Genomic DNA, 15,981 nt, shown 5'->3' with positions numbered 1-15,981 from the left:
ATTGAAAGGAAAATTCTTAGAAAAGATTTTTTGAAAGAAGATTGAGAATTCGACCCGCGGATGGCCGGACTTCGATTGGGAACGAGACAATGAAGAGGAAGATGAAGAGCAGAAGAAAATAAAGATGAAGAGGAAAAGCAGATGCAGAGGAAGATGAAGAGGAAGAGCAGATGAAGAGGACGATGAAGAGGAAGAGCAGATGAAGAGGAAGAACTGATGATGAGGAAGAGCTGAGCAGGTGACGATGAAGAGGAAGAGCAGATGATGAGGAAGATGAAGAGGAAGTGGAAAAGCAGATGAAGAGGAAGAGCAGAGGAAGAGGAAGATGAAGAGCAGAGGAAAAGCAGATGAAGAGGAAGATGAAGAGGAAGATGAAGAGCAGAAGAAAAGGAAGATGAAGAGGAAAAGCAGATGCAGAGGAAGATGAAGAGCAGATGAAGAGGAAGATGAAGAGCAGAAGAAAAGGAAGATGAAGAGGAAAAGCAGATGCAGAGGAAGATGAAGAGGAAGAGCAGATGAAGAGGAAGAACTGATGATGAGGAAGAGCTGAGCAGGTGACGATGAAGAGGAAGAGCTGAGCAGGTGACGATGAAGAGGAAGAGCAGATGATGAGGAAGATGAAGAGGAAGTGGAAAAGCAGATGAAGAGGAAGAGCAGAGGAAGAGGAAGATGAAGAGCAGAGGAAAAGCAGATGAAGAGGAAGATGAAGAGGAAGATGAAGAGCAGAAGAAAAGGAAGATGAAGAGGAAAAGCAGATGCAGAGGAAGATGAAGAGCAGATGAAGAGGAAGATGAAGAGCAGAAGAAAAGGAAGATGAAGAGGAAAAGCAGATGCAGAGGAAGATGAAGAGGAAGAGCAGATGAAGAGGAAGAACTGATGATGAGGAAGAGCTGAGCAGGTGACGATGAAGAGGAAGAGCAGATGATGAGGAAGAGGAAGTGGAAAAGCAGATGAAGAGGAAGAGCAGAGGAAAAGGAAGAGGAAGATGAAGAGCAGAGGAAAAGCAGATGAAGAGGAAGATGAAGAGCAGATGAAGAAGAAGAAGAGGAAGTGGAAAAGCAGATGAAGAGGAAGAGCAGAGAAAGATTAGGAGGAAGATGAAGAGCAGAGGAAGATGAGGAGGAAGAGGAAAAGCAGATGAAGAGGAAGATGAGCGGAGGAAGAGGAAAAGCAGAGGAAGAGAAAGATGAAGAGCAGATGAGGATGAAGAGGAAAAGCAGATGAAGAGGAAGATGAGGAGGAAGATGAAGAGCAGAGGAAGATGAAGAGGAAGAGCAGATGAAGAGGAAGAGCAGGTGAAGAGGAAGAGGAAGAGCAGATGAAGAGGGAGATGAAGAGGAAGAGCAGATGAAGATGAAGAGGAAGAGCAGTGGAAGAGGAAGAGCAGATGAAGAGGAAGAGCAGATGAAGAGGAAGATGAAGAGGAAGATGCGTCTATTACCCAGGTGGGGGTGTACCGGCCATGCAGGCGCTTGGACAAGGACAGACTTTTCCGGTAACAATCATAACTTTATTGATCACACACAGGAAACATTGGCGGTCTGTACAAGATTTACACAGTGAAAGGGACCAATCACAGATCAGTTCACAGACAGCAGATCAGATCCTGGGAACAAAGAAAAGTCATTTCCTTCCCTAATGTTGCAACAATGTAACACCCAGCAACCCGGATACACGATATATACATTGTATCCCGCGGGGCAGAGACTTCGAGGATGCGTTCGCCTTCCTCCGTGGTGGGGGGATCCATTTATTTTGGTGGCCCCCTGACAATGAATGAGCCACCATGGCCCCCCTCCAACCTGCCGACAAAGCACCGGAACCCTCTCTGTAACGCGTGGCCCTTGTGAGTGCCGGGGGCTGCAAACATTCCAGTAGGAGGGCCACGCCGCGAGAACGCACGATCTATAAATAAACAAATCAGATTTAAATGAACAAATATTTATTACGGGGGGAGGGGTTCAATCACCATGATAGGATATAGATCGGGGGGTCTCCAAACATTATATACAAAGGGTACGTTTACTGTCCTTCAGACTTTAGGGGGGCTGGAGTGGGAGTAGCAAATGTCCTGGTGTCAGTGGAAGTAAATTATGACCCGTCATTGGTGTCAGTGGAAGTAAATTATGACCCGTCATTGGTGTCAGTGGGGGGAATAGTGCCCCATCATTGGTGTCAGTGGGAGGAATAGTGCCCCATCATTGGTGTCAGTGGGAGGAATAGTGCCCCATCGTTGGTGTCAGTGGGAGGAATAGTGCCCCATCATTGGTGTCAGTGGGAGGAATAGTGCCCCATCATTGGTGTCAGTGGGAGGAATAGTGCCTCATCATTGGTGTCAAAGGAAGGAATAGTGTCCCATCATTGGTGTCAGTGGGAGGAATAGTGCCTCATCATTGGTGTCAGCGGGAGGAATAGTGTCCCATCATTGGTGTCAGTGGGAGGAATAGTGCCCCATCATTGGTGTCAGTGGGAGGAATAGTGCCCCATCATTGGTGTCAGTGGGAGGAATAGTGCCCCATCGTTGGTGTCAGTGGGAGGAATAGTGCCCCATCATTGGTGTCAGTGGGAGGAATAGTGCCCCATCATTGGTGTCAGTGGGAGGAATAGTGCCTCATCATTGGTGTCAAAGGAAGGAATAGTGTCCCATCATTGGTGTCAGCGGGAGGAATAGTGTCCCATCATTGGTGTCAGTGGGAGGAATAGTGCCCCATCATTGGTGTCAGTGGGAGGAATAGTGCCCCATCATTGGTGTCAGTGGGAGGAATAGTGCCCCATCGTTGGTGTCAGTGGGAGGAATAGTGCCCCATCATTGGTGTCAGTGGGAGGAATAGTGCCCCATCATTGGTGTCAGTGGGAGGAATAGTGCCTCATCATTGGTGTCAAAGGAAGGAATAGTGTCCCATCATTGGTGTCAGCGGGAGGAATAGTGTCCCATCATTGGTGTCAGTGGGAGGAATAGTGCCCCATCATTGGTGTCAGTGGGAGGAATAGTGCCCCATCATTGGTGTCAGTGGGAGGAATAGTGCCCCATCATTGGTGTCAGTGGGAGGAATAGTGCCTCATCATTGGTGTCAAAGGAAGGAATAGTGTCCCATCATTGGTGTCAGCGGGAGGAATAGTGTCCCATCATTGGTGTCAGTGGGAGGAATAGTGTCCCATCATTGGTGTCAGTGGGAGGAATAGTGCCCCATCATTGGTGTCAGTGGGAGGAATAGTGCCCCATCATTGGTGTCAGTGGGAGGAATAGTGCCCCATCATTGGTGTCAGTAGGAGGAATAGAGCCCCATCATTGGTGTCAGTGGGAGGAATAGTGCCCCATCATTGGTATCAGTGGAAGGAATAGTGCCCCCACATTGGTGTCAGTGAGGGGAATAGTGCCCCATTGTTTATGTCAGTGGGAGGAATAGTGCCCCATCATTGGTGTCAGTGGGAGGAATAGTGCCCCATTGTTTATGTCAGTGGGAGGAATAGTGCTCCATCATTGGTGTCAGTGGGAGGAATAGTGCCCCATCATTGGTGTCAGTGGGAGGAATAGTGCCCCATCATTGGTATCAGTGGGAGGAATAGTGCCCCATCATTGGTATCAGTGGGAGGAATAGTGCCCCATCATTGGTGTCAGTGGGAGGAATAATGCCCCATCATTGGTGTCAGTGGGAGGAATAGTGCCTCAAGGGCTGGATAAAAGCAAGCAAAGGGCCACAGTATGGAGACCCCCGCCTGAGTATGCCGGGACACCAGTCAAAACAAATGACACCTCGATGCAGGTCACCGCCATCACTGCTGGTTCAGCAACAACTCCTCCTCTGTACTTGCATCATGTTGGCCCCTGAGGGCCCCTTTACTCCTCACTGTTGCTGCAGCACATGTATCCCCAGGCGCGTTGCTGCAACGCAGAAATGTACATTGGGCCCTCAGGGGACAAAAAGGAGGAGAAGGATGAGGAGAAGAAAAAGGAGGAGAAGAAAAAGAGGAGGAGAAGAAGGAGAAGAAGGAGGAGAAGAGGAGGAGAAGAAGGAGGAGGAGAAGGAGGAGAAGAAGGAGGAGAAGGAGGAGAAGGAGAAGAAGGAAGAGAAGAAGGAGGAGAAGAAGAAGGAGAAGAAGAAGGAGGAGAAAGAGGAGGAGAAGGAGGAGGAGAAGAAGGAGGAGAAGAAGAAGAAGGAGGAGAAGAAGAAGAAGGAGAAGGAGGAGAAGAAGAAGGAGGAGAAGAAGGAGGAGAAGAAGAAGAAGGAGAAGGAGGAGAAGAAGTAGGAGAAGAAGAAGGAGGAGAAGAAGAAGAAGGAGAAGGAGGAGAAGAAGTAGGAGAAGAAGAAGGAGGAAGAGAAGAAGGAGGAAGAGAAGAAGGAGGAGAAGAAGGAGGAGAAGAAGAAGGAGGAAGAGAAGAAGGAGGAGAAGAAGGAGGAGAAGGAGGAAGAGAAGAAGGAGGAGGAGAAGGAGGAGGAGAAGAAGGAGGAGAAGAATGAGGAGAAGAAGAAGAAGGAGAAGGAGGAGAAGAAGTAGGAGAAGAAGAAGGAGGAAGAGAAGAAGGAGGAAGAGAAGAATGAGGAGAAGAAGGAGGAGAAGAAGAAGGAGGAAGAGAAGAAGGAGGAGAAGAAGGAGGAGAAGGAGGAAGAGAAGAAGGAGGAGGAGAAGGAGGAGGAGAAGAAGGAGGAGAAGAATGAGGAGAAGAAGAAGATCTCTGGTCACCAGAGCCCCCAGAGTTCTCCTTTACATCAGAATCTGCAGAGTTCCCCCTTACAGTGCAAGAGGGACCTCTGCAGACCATGATGTAAAGGGGAACTCTGAGAAGAAGAAGAATTCCAGTCCGCTATTATAGTTTACATGAAAGTCTTGCAGTTGCAACAAATGTATCTATTTGTATCCGAATAAACACATCTGTATCCGAAATGGATACAAATGGATACATTGTTGCAACTGCAAGACTTTCATGTCAGATATATTAGCGGAGCTCTCTGCAGGGACAGAAGTAAAAATGCCGGCCGTAGACGGTACGAAAATTGGCCGATTTTTTTACCGTTGGTGGTAATGTTGGCTGATTGAACGGCCGATTTTTCGTTTTTTTTTTTAAACGGCCGGTTTTGGACCCGTCTATGGCCTGCATAAGTCCGGTAAAGAGTGTATTTTATCCTGGCTGCAGGGTAGAGGATGTAACCAACGCGTTTCGGATTTCTCAGCCCCCATCATCTCAGGAGCTTATAAGCAGAGAATTCTGAAGCCCCCTCCAAAAAAAAGGAAAGACAGTAACACCAACTGCAGGGTTCCCCCTTACATCAGAGTTCTCCTTTACATCGTATTCCAAAAAGTTCCCCCTTACATCCGACGGCACAGAGTTTCCCTTTACATTGGAGTCCTTACAGTGCAAGCGGGAACTCTGCAGACACTGATGAGGGGGACACTGTGGACTGTGATGATAAGGGGAACTATGATATAGGGGGGCCTCTGGTCACCAGAGCCCCCCTCCCTCACAGAGTCCCCAGAGTTCCCTTTACATCAGAATCCACAGAGTAACCCCTTACATCAGAATCTGCAAGGTTCCCCCTTACAGTGCAAGGGGGAACCTCTGCGGACCATGATGTAAAGGGGAACTCTGATGTAAGGAGGAATGCTGTGGACTTTGGTGTAAGGGGGAGCTCTGTTGACTTTGATGTAAAGGGGAACTCTGATGAAAGGGGGAACACTGCAGACTGTGATGTAAAGGGGATTGTAGTACAGCAGACTATGTACTGTGTATATATGGAGGAATGCTGGGAGTTGTAGTACAGCAGACTATGTACTGTGTATATATAGAGGAATGCTGGGAGTTGTAGTACAGCAGACTATGTACTGTGTATATATAGAGGAATGCTGGGAGTTGTAGTGCAGCAGACTATGTACTGTGTATATATAGAGGAATGCTGGGAGTTGTAGTGCAGCAGACTATGTACTGTGTATATATAGAGGAATGCTGGGAGTTGTAGTGCAGCAGACTATGTACTGTATATATAGAGGAATGCTGGGAGTTGTAGTACAGCAGACTATGTACTGTGTATATATGGAGGAATGCTGGGAGTTGTAGTGCAGCAGACTATGTACTGTATATATATATATATATATATATATATATATATATGGAGGAATGCTGGGAGTTGTAGTACAGCAGACTATGTACTGTGTATATATAGAGGAATGCTGGGAGTTGTAGTACAGCAGACTATGTACTGTATATATAGAGGAATGCTGGGAGTTGTAGTACAGCAGACTATGTACTGTGTATATATAGAGGAATGCTGGGAGTTGTAGTGCAGCAGACTATGTACTGTATATATATAGAGGAATGCTGGGAGTTGTAGTGGGGCAGGTTATGTAGTGTTGGAAGTTGTAGTGGGGCAGGTTATGTAGTGTTGGGAGTTGTAGTGGGGCAGGCTGTGTATTGCTGGGAGTTGTAGTGTCAGTCATTCTCTCTCCTTGGACTCCTCCCACCTCATTAGGACACACATACACATCTCCAGTCTCTCCCCTCCCCCCACACGCACCTCACATCCAGGCCCCCAGCAGCCGCCATCTCCGTCTCCTTCTCCCCCACCGCGGAACACGTGACCCCACGTCACCCGCCTGCCACACTACATGGGGGATGTTGAAGTAGCCGCTGCCGGAAGTGGTATGGCACCTCGTGGCGTCATTTCTGGTCTGGTGGCCGGAGCCCAAGATGGCGCTGTCTTCGGTGAGGCTGGTGGTGGGGTGTGGGGGAGACTCTGGCGATCGGACAGTGTGGGTGATGGAGGAGGTACTCATACAGAAAAAGAACTACAGACGGGTGCCCCTCTAGGAAGGGCGCCTGTAGGCACAGGCCTACAGTGCCTATCGGGAACCCCAACCCTGGCGCTGGCAGTGAGTTGGGTTTATTGGATGGCAAACAAGGACTTGAACAGTTGCTGGTCGCCAACCTCAGGTGTACCCCAATCATTGGCCGCATGCAAGCCCTGATGAAGGGAGTTCCGAGCCCCTGAAATGCATTGGATATCCTCTATAGCAGCTGTGTCAGGACTACATGATCTTCCCCATATTGTCTCCGGATCCTGTGCAGATTCTTGAAGTATCCATCAATGGTCAAAGTGGAGATCTCGCTCTCTGCCACGGAGAATGATAAAGACGCAGACAGGGGCAGACTGACAACTCATGGGGCCCCCAGGCAATAGAGGATCATGGGGCCCCTGTGTCCTCGCCCACACTCAAACCAAACCCAAAAAAGCCTATGAAAGGTACCAGGGGCATCTCATGGGGTCCCCTACTGACCCCGGGCCCTCGGGCTGTGCCTGAGTGCCCAAATGGTCAGTCTGCCCCTGGACGCAGAAATCCCCCCCCCACCAGCCGATCCCAAAGTTCTGCAGAGGATCGACAGAACAAAACCTTTACTCTTGCCTACAGAGCTGACACTTTTTCTGCCCGGGCCTTCCAGTATCAACCATCCCGATGATGGAAGGATTAACCCTTAAAGACTCAGCAGCCCTGAAGTACAAGTCGGGAAAAGCTGGTGATAAAATGGATGGAACTCTCTGAAGGGGGGGGGGGGGCTGTGATCCAGTTGTCCATTTCCCTGTCAATATGCAGGGCATAGCAATGACTGGTAATGTGGAAGGAAAGAAAATATCTGCGTGAGAAGCCTCTGATGGAAGCAGTTGGATGCAGACTATCCAGGGCTGTGGAATTACTCTACGGAGAGACTAAATACAACCATCAGAAGCTTCTCACGCAGGCATTCAGAACATATTCCTAGTAATAGGATGTTCATACGCAAATAAAGGGGGTCAGTCTACCATGGGTGTCAGGTTTGGGTGGTCACCTTTCTGGCTTCTTGGGATTCCCTGGCTGTAGATGACATCTCTGTTTCCTGGGCACCCCCCTTGACTACTGCTATGGGGGTCTCTGCTACCACAGGGGTACACTCTGCATGAGGCAACCTCTACTGCAACAAGTCCACTCCAACCCGGAGACGTGCTTTGTGAATGCACCTCAATGCACCAAGGCAGTGGTCTCCAAACTGCGGGATGGGGGCCGGATGTGGCCCTTCGCTTGCTTGGGGCACTGATACCAACAATGGGACATAATCCCCACCCTGACACCAATGAAGGGGTACATTTCCTCCCAATGACACCATTTATGGGGCCAAATGACACCACTGATAGGTCAAAATTCCTCTCAATATCACCAATAATGGGGCCCAATTATATCATCGATGGGTCACAGTTCCTACTGATGATGGGACACAATTCCTCCCAATGACACCACTAATGGAGCCCAATGACACCATCGATGGGTCACAGTTCTTCCCAATTATACCAATGATGGAACACACTACCTCTAAATATCAAGAATAATGGGGCCCAATGACACCGTCGATGGGTCACACTTGCTACTAATGATGGACACAATTCCTCCCAATGACACCACTAATGGAGCCCAATGACAACATTGATGGGTCACGGTTCCTCCCAATGACACCAATGATGGAACACACTTCCTCCAAATATCACCAATAATGAGGCCCAATGACACCGTCGATGGGTCACACTTGCTACTAATGATGGGACACAATTCCTCCCAATGACACCAATAATGGGGCCCAAAGACACCATCGATGAGTCCCACTTCCTCAATGATACCAATGATGGGGCCCAGTTCCTCTCAATGACACCAATGATGGGGCCCAGTTCCTCTCAATGACACCAATAATGGGACCCAATGACACCATTGATGGGTCACAATTCCTCCCAATGACACCAATGATGGGACACAATTCCTCCCAATTATACCAATAATGGGGCCCAAAAGACACCATCAATGAGTCCTAATTCATCCCACTGACACCAATGATAGGGACAAGTTCCTCTCAATGACACCAAAGATGGGGCACTATTCCTCCCAATGACACCAATGATGGGACACATTTCTTCCCAATGACATCAACGATGGGGCACTATTCTTCCCAATGACACCACTAATGGAGCCCAATGACACCATCGCTGGGTCACAGTTCCTCCCAATTCCCAATGAAACCAATGATGGAACACAATTCCTCCAAATATCACCAATAATGGGGCTTAATGACACCATTGATGTGCCACACTTGCTACTAATGATGGGACTCAATTCCTCCCAATGACACCAATAATGGGGCCCAAAGACACCATTGATGAGTCACAATTCCTCTCAATGACACCAATGATAGACCCAGTTCCTCTCAATGACACCAATGATGGGGCCCAATGACACAAACAATGGGGTACTATACCTCCCAATGACACCAATGATAAAACACATTTCTTCCCAATGACACCAATTATGGGACACAATTGCTCCCAATGACACAAATAATGGGACCCAACAACACCATCGATGGGTCACAATTCCATCCAATGACACTAATGCTGGGACACAATTCCTCATAATAACACCAATAATGGGGCCCAAAGATACCATCAATGAGTCACAATTCCTCCTAATGACACCAATGATGGGACCCAGTTCCTTCTACTGACACCAACGATGGGGTGCTATTCCTTCTTCTGACACCAAAGATGGGGCATTGTCTATTCCATCTGATATTAGGACCTTTTCTACTCCCAATAGCCAAAGTCTGCCCCCCCCAAAGAACTAAGGACAGTAAACTGGCCCTTTCTTTAGAAAGTTTGGAGACCCCTACACTAAGGCAACGCTCATATGTTGCAGCGCGCGCCTCACTGTGTTGTGCATTGCGTTACAAAACGGCCCGTCCAATGACATCACAATAATGAGCGTGACACCATGAGGAGAAGATTTCCTTAGAAGACCAGCTGCCTCTGCTATAGGGACCCCTGGACTGTATGTGAGGAGAGAGCCCTAGACATAGCGCCACCTCAGTGCTACCTTCTCCCCCGCAAACTGCCCACCTGCACCAATCCTTACTGGAGCAAGAAAGTAGATGAAACCCCTTCACTAGAAGATGGAACCCCTTCACTAGAAGATGAAACCCCTTCACTAGTAGATGGAACCCCTTCACTAGTAGGTGGAACTCTTCACTAGTAGATGGAACCCCTTCACTAGTAGATGGAACCCCTTCACTAATAGATGGAACCCCTTCACTAGTAGATGGAACCCCTTCACTAATAGATGGAACCCCTTCACTAGTAGATGGAACCCCTTCACTAATAGATGGAACCCTTTCACTAGAAGATGGAACCCCTTCACTAGTAGATGGAACCCCTTCACTAGAAGATGAAACCCCTTCACTAGTAGATGGAACCCCTTCACTAGTAGGTGGAACTCTTCACTAGTAGATGGAACCCCTTCACTAGTAGATGGAACCCCTTCACTAATAGATGGAACCCCTTCACTAGAAGATGGAACCCCTTCACTAGTAGATGGAACCCCTTCACTAGAAGATGGAACCCCTTCACTAGTACATGGAACCCCTTCACTAGTAGGTGGAACTCTTCACTTGTAGATGGAACCCCTTCACTAGTAGATGGAACCCCTTCAATAGAAAATGGAACCCCTTCAATAGAAAATGGAACCCCTTCACTAGTAGATGGAACCCCTTCACTAGTAGGTGGAACTCTTCACTAGTAGATGGAACCCCTTCACTAGTAGATGGAACACCTTCACTAATAGATGGAACCCCTTCACTAGTAGATGGAACCCCTTCACTAGTAGGTGGAACTCTTCACTAGTAGATGGAACCCCTTCACTAATAGATGGAACCCTTTCACTAGAAGATGGAACCCCTCCACTAGGAGATGGAACCCCTTCACTAGTAGATGGAACCCCTTCACTAGGAGATGTAACCCCTTCACTACTAGATGGAACCCCTTCACTAGGAGATGGAACCCCTTCACCAGGAGATGGAACCCCTTCACTAGGATATGGAACCTCTTCACTAGGAGATGTAACCCCTTCACTACTAGATGGAACCCCTTCACTAGGAGATGGAACCCCTTCACTAGAAGATAGAACCCCTTCACCAGTAGATGGAACCCTTTCACTAGAAGATGTAACCCCTATACTAGTAGTGGGAACCCCTTCACTAGTAGGGGGAACCCCTTCACTAGTAGATGGAACCCCTTCATTAGTAGGTGGAACCCCTTCACTAGTAGATGTAACCCCTTCACTAGAAGATGGAACCCCTTCATAGTAGATGGAACCCCTTCATTAGTAGGTGGAACCCCTTAACTAGTAGATGTAACCCCTTCACAAGAAGATGGAACCCCTTCATAGTAGATATAACCCCTTCACAAGAAGATGGAACCCCTTCATAGTAGATGTAACCCCTTCACTAGAAGATGGAACCCCTTCATAGTAGATGGAACCCCTTCACTAGTAGATGGAACCCCTTCACAAGAAGATGGAACCCCTTCACTAGTAGGTGGAACCCAGAGGCGGACTGACAACTCATGGGACCCCCGGGCAATAGGGGATCATGGGGCCCCTGTGTCCTTGCCCAAACTCAAAAAAGCCTATGAAAAAGGTACCAGGGGCATCTCATGGGGCCCCCTACTGACCCTGGGCCCTCGGGCAGTGCCCGAGTTTCCAAATGGTCAGTCCGCCCCTGGTTGGACCCCTTCACTAGAAGATGTAACCCCTTCACTAGTAGATGGAACCCCTTCACTAGTAGGTGGAACCCCTTAACTAGAAGATGGAACCCCTTCATAGTAGATGAAACCCCTTCACTAGTAGGTGGAACCCCTTCACTAGAAGATGGAACCCCTTAACTAGAAGATGGAACCCCTTCACTAGTAGATGGAACCCCTTCACTAGTAGGTGGAACCCCTTAACTAGAAGATGGAACCCCTTCATAGTAGATGAAACCCCTTCACAAGTAGGTGGAACCCCTTCACTAGTAGATGGAACCCCTTCACTACTAGGTGGAACCCCTTCACTATTAGTTGGAACCCCTTTACTAGTAGATGGAACCCCTTCACTAGTAGTTGGAACCCCTTCACTAGTAGTTGGAACCCCTTCACTAGTAGACAAAACCCCTTCACTAGTAGATGGAACCCCTTCACTAATAGATGGAAGCCCATCACTAGTAGATGGAACCCCTTCACTAGTAGATGGAACCACTTCTCTTGTAGATGGAACCCCTTCACTAGTAGATGGAACCCCTTCACTAATAGATGGAAGCCCATCACTAGTAGATGGAACCCCTTCACTAATAGATGGAAGCCCATCACTAGTAGATGGAACCCCTTCACTAGTAGATGGAACCCCTTCTCTTGTAGATGGAACCCCTTCACTAGTAGATGGAACCCCTTCACTAGAAGCTTGTATCATTTCAAAAGACATTTTCAATCATTTTAAATCTGCATCTTCAATGCAATAATACCTGGTGATCCTGCCATAAGGTTTCTTGTTCAGGCACTTCCTGTTTCGGGGTGACAACTGTCTTCCAACTGTGCCACATGTGCTCCTGATTGGGACCAGAACCAGCCATGACAACACACACCATGGTCCGCTGTTGTCACCAGCAGAAAGCCAGTGCAGAGCAATGATGTGCAACCAACCCTGGAAAGAGCGCATGAACACAGGAAGTGGCTGAAAGCGGCTGCAGAAGATCAGCAGAGGTTGCAAAGAAAACTAAAGATCCTCCAGATGGTGTCTACATCTACATTCATGGGTCTATTGATAAAACCGCGAAGGTGACCTTCACCAAGCATTCTCCGGTGTAGAATCAAACCGTTGTCATTGGAAACACATGAACCTGGAAGATTCACCCACAGAGAATGTTTGCTGAATGTCAGATTCACTGCTTTATAAAGACGTTTCTAATATTCTGAGTCGTTCAAAGTATCCAAGAATCCAAAACATGCCCAAGTTTCCCACCTGTATTAAATATATCCAAAAACATTGAAAATGGAAGGCGGCATGGCGGGTTTGGTGGGTATGGGTTTGAAGACCACATGTCTGTAGATTCTCTGTCCGGAATCTTTACACAAGTGCTGGATCTCCACTGTGGGGGCGGTTGTGCTTTTACTCCACAAGGCTAGGGCTGCGAAGGGGTCAGGGGGAAGGGTCCCGTGACTGTGGTGGTACAGCATCTGTTGTCCATGGTACTGAAGAGGGCAGCAGCTACAAACATTGACCCGTCCAGCCAGGGGTGTCACTGAAGGCACTTTGCCAGCCTCCTTCTCGAAGCAGGAAGCACTGGAGGTCTCCTGGATCACTATGTTTTTTAATTTTTTGTTTTCAAAACTGGAAAGCGATGTCCCGGTGACAGACGTTCTGTCTTTGTATATAAGATCCAGTTTGGAAGGGCAAGACATCTCCAGAAGGCTGGTGGAAGGTCTGGGTTCTTCCCAAAAGGAAGGAGGCAGCTGTCTCTTTCTCATCGGCACTTGGTCCGGTCTCCCACCCTCCGCACCGTTTTCCCGCGAGCAGGCATTCCCGACGGCATTTTCGTCCAGCGTGGCCATGACTTTTTCGCTTAGTCCTTTACTGTGGGTGGCCAAATTGATCCTCTCCACCAATCCTTTCCTCAGATCGACGTTCTTACCGGATTGGCATCGAGGCAGCCTGGAGTATTTCTGAGAAAAACGTTTCAGCTGCTTCTGCAGATACTTTCTGTGGTCCACCGACCTCCGGCAAGGCGCCGACTTGTCCAAAGCGGCCTTGATGTCGCAGGAAGCCAAGTTGACGAAATTCAACAAAGTCTTGACTTCGTTATCAGACGCCATGGCTTGTCCCAGACCAGATTTCCATGAACGTCGGAAGGAAGAAGTTCTTCGATATAATGAGACCTAAAGGATCAAACAAAAACATTTTCAAAAGTTCAGCTCGCGATGAAATATAAAACGAATACGTTGGTTCAGGGGCGGACTGAAAACTCATGGGGCCCCCGGGCAATAGGGGATCATGGGGCCCCTGTGTCCTTGTCCAAACTCAAAAAATCCTATGAAAAAGGTACCAGAGGCATCTCATGGGGCCCCCTACAGCGCCCGAGTTTCCAAATGGTCAGTCCGCCCCTGGGTTGGTTAGACATCGATGTGCAATGCTGGATCTTCTAATCACAAGGTGACATCTAACCAGGGGTGGACTGACAACTCATGGGGCCCCTGGCCAATAGGGGATCATGGGGCCCCTGTGTCCTCACCCACACCCAAAAAAGCCTATGAAAAAGCCAATGAAAGGTAACAGGGGCATCTCATGGGGCCCCCTACTGAGCCCGGGCCCTCGGGAAGCGCCCGAGTGCTTGAATGGTCAGTCCGCCCCTGCATCTAACCCAGTGGTGTATTTAGGTTTTGTGCTGCCCTAGGCAACACAGAAATCGGACACCCACCCTCCCAAGCGGAGAGAGCCTGACACTGACCAACACCAGACCCCCCCCCCCCATGGAAAGAGCCTGACACTGACCAACACCAGACCCCCCCATGGAAAGAGCCTGACACTGACCAACACCAGACCCCCCCCCCCCATGGAAAGAGCCTGACAATGACCAACACCAGACCCCCCCCCATGGAAAGAGCCTGACACCGACCAACACCAGACCCCCCCCTCCCCCCATGGAAAGAGCCTGACACTGACCAACACCAGACCCCCCCCCCCCCATGGAAAGAGCCTGACACCGACCAACACCAGACCCCCCTCGCCCCCCATGGAAAGAGCCTGACACTGACTAACACCAGACCCCCCCAAGAAGCCTGACAGTGATCATCAACACCCCTACCCCATCCCTACCCCCACTTGAGAGAGCCCTGGGAATGACAGTTGGGCTCTGCATACACCATCAAGCTGCCCCTCTCGGATCCCACCTGGTCCCCATGCCGCATATATTCCTTCTTCTGGGGGGCAGTGCTGCTCCCCTAAAAAATGCCACCTTAGGCAAATGCCTTGTGGTAAATACGCCCCTGATCTAACCCACATTAAGGGGCGCAAATTGAGTTTTTTTTTTCTCCAAAGAGCACGCTCCGACACAACTCACGACTTACTTTAGACCCGTCCCGAATGTCTCCGCTGTTTGCCGTAGAGTAGTACAAGGGCTAATCTTGTTACGCTCACAACCTGTACAAGTGCAGGGATGCTTCTAGGGATGAGGAATAAAGTGAATGAACGCTCGTAGTTAGGGGGGATTGTTGGCCAATCAAATTCCGCTGTGCAAATACAAAGAATTGCAATCAGGCCTTAGCCAGTCCCGTTCCCACATTCTTGTCCATTTCAAATGGTCTCTATGGCGACAGCCACGAATGGCCACCAAAGGGAAAAAAAAAAAAATACCATCGATTCTCTTTTTTTTTTTTTGTCATGTCCCCTCTTCATCCCGCTCACAATACAACATGATACGCCGATGGTTAGTAAAAGAGGATAGGTGAACGGCCCTCCTTCCTTCTCTTCACAAGAGAATGTGTCTGGAAGGCTGAAGGAGACCATGCCTCACTGACACCGGACAATGCCGGCATTAAACGAGGGCCTGGCTTATTTTTTAACTGACCAGGGATCTGTTGTCTTGCCCCCTTTCACTTCTTTTTTTTTTTTTTTGGGGATGCGGGGGTGATGTCAGCAAGGTAAGAATGAAAACAAAATCCTTCAAGAGATGAACGCATAGCCATGGAAAGTAGGTTGGAGAGCTGTGGAATCTGTTTGCCCCCTCAATTGAGAGACACAAAAGGCGTATTACCCATTCAAACCCAGCGGACAAAAGGGGACCGAGCTGGGTAGCAACTCTCACATTTGTAGTCAAACAGTTAGAGACTTAAATCGAGTCGTCATGATGGAGAAAGACTTAGACAAAAGCCATAGAATTGCCATCACAAGACATTTCCCTGTGTCATTTTACCGTGTCTCCATAGCACCCCAAAGGCCCGGGGGACAATAGCACGAGTTTGCACACTCGACTACTGTCACCCTGCCAACGATGGCATTGACTGAAGGCAGGACAATCTGTTTAACCCTGAAAATGCCACCCCCCCCCCCCCCCACCGTACACCCCCCACACTCCTCATCACAGCTACATTAGACACGTCGAGAGTTTATTGGACG

The 15,981-nt window shown here is 48.9% G+C and overlaps 1 protein-coding gene across 2 annotated transcripts; it reads right to left on the bottom strand.

Annotated features, from left to right (window-relative positions):
* Positions 1 to 1,488: 1,488 nt before the first annotated feature.
* FAM181A (family with sequence similarity 181 member A) lies at positions 1,489 to 15,383 on the bottom strand. 2 transcript variants are annotated; one of them, XR_016308654.1, is made up of 3 exons: positions 14,934 to 15,383; positions 12,335 to 13,745; positions 1,489 to 1,905 (listed from the first exon to the last, which is right to left on the bottom strand). XR_016308654.1 is itself a non-coding variant. In XM_089663645.1 (3 exons), exon 2 carries the CDS (start codon positions 13,680 to 13,682, stop codon positions 12,837 to 12,839), a length of 846 nt encoding a protein of 281 aa, XP_089519771.1. In that variant the 5' UTR covers positions 13,683 to 13,745; positions 14,934 to 15,381; the 3' UTR covers positions 1,489 to 1,905; positions 12,832 to 12,836. The 2 variants fall into 2 exon arrangements, 1 of the variants encoding a protein (XP_089519771.1); XM_089663645.1 differs by having other exon boundaries at positions 12,832 to 13,745; positions 14,934 to 15,381.
* Between the last annotated feature and the right edge of the window lie 598 nt (positions 15,384 to 15,981).

Source organism: Staurois parvus, unplaced genomic scaffold (assembly GCF_062004578.1).
Source record: "Staurois parvus isolate SC_StPar_1 unplaced genomic scaffold, SC_StPar_1.0 ptg001737l, whole genome shotgun sequence".
In the NCBI taxonomy this organism is placed as follows: Eukaryota; Metazoa; Chordata; class Amphibia; order Anura; family Ranidae; genus Staurois; species Staurois parvus.
The sequence above is the reverse complement of the archived record's forward strand: the minus strand, read 5'-3'. Positions and strand labels throughout refer to the sequence as shown.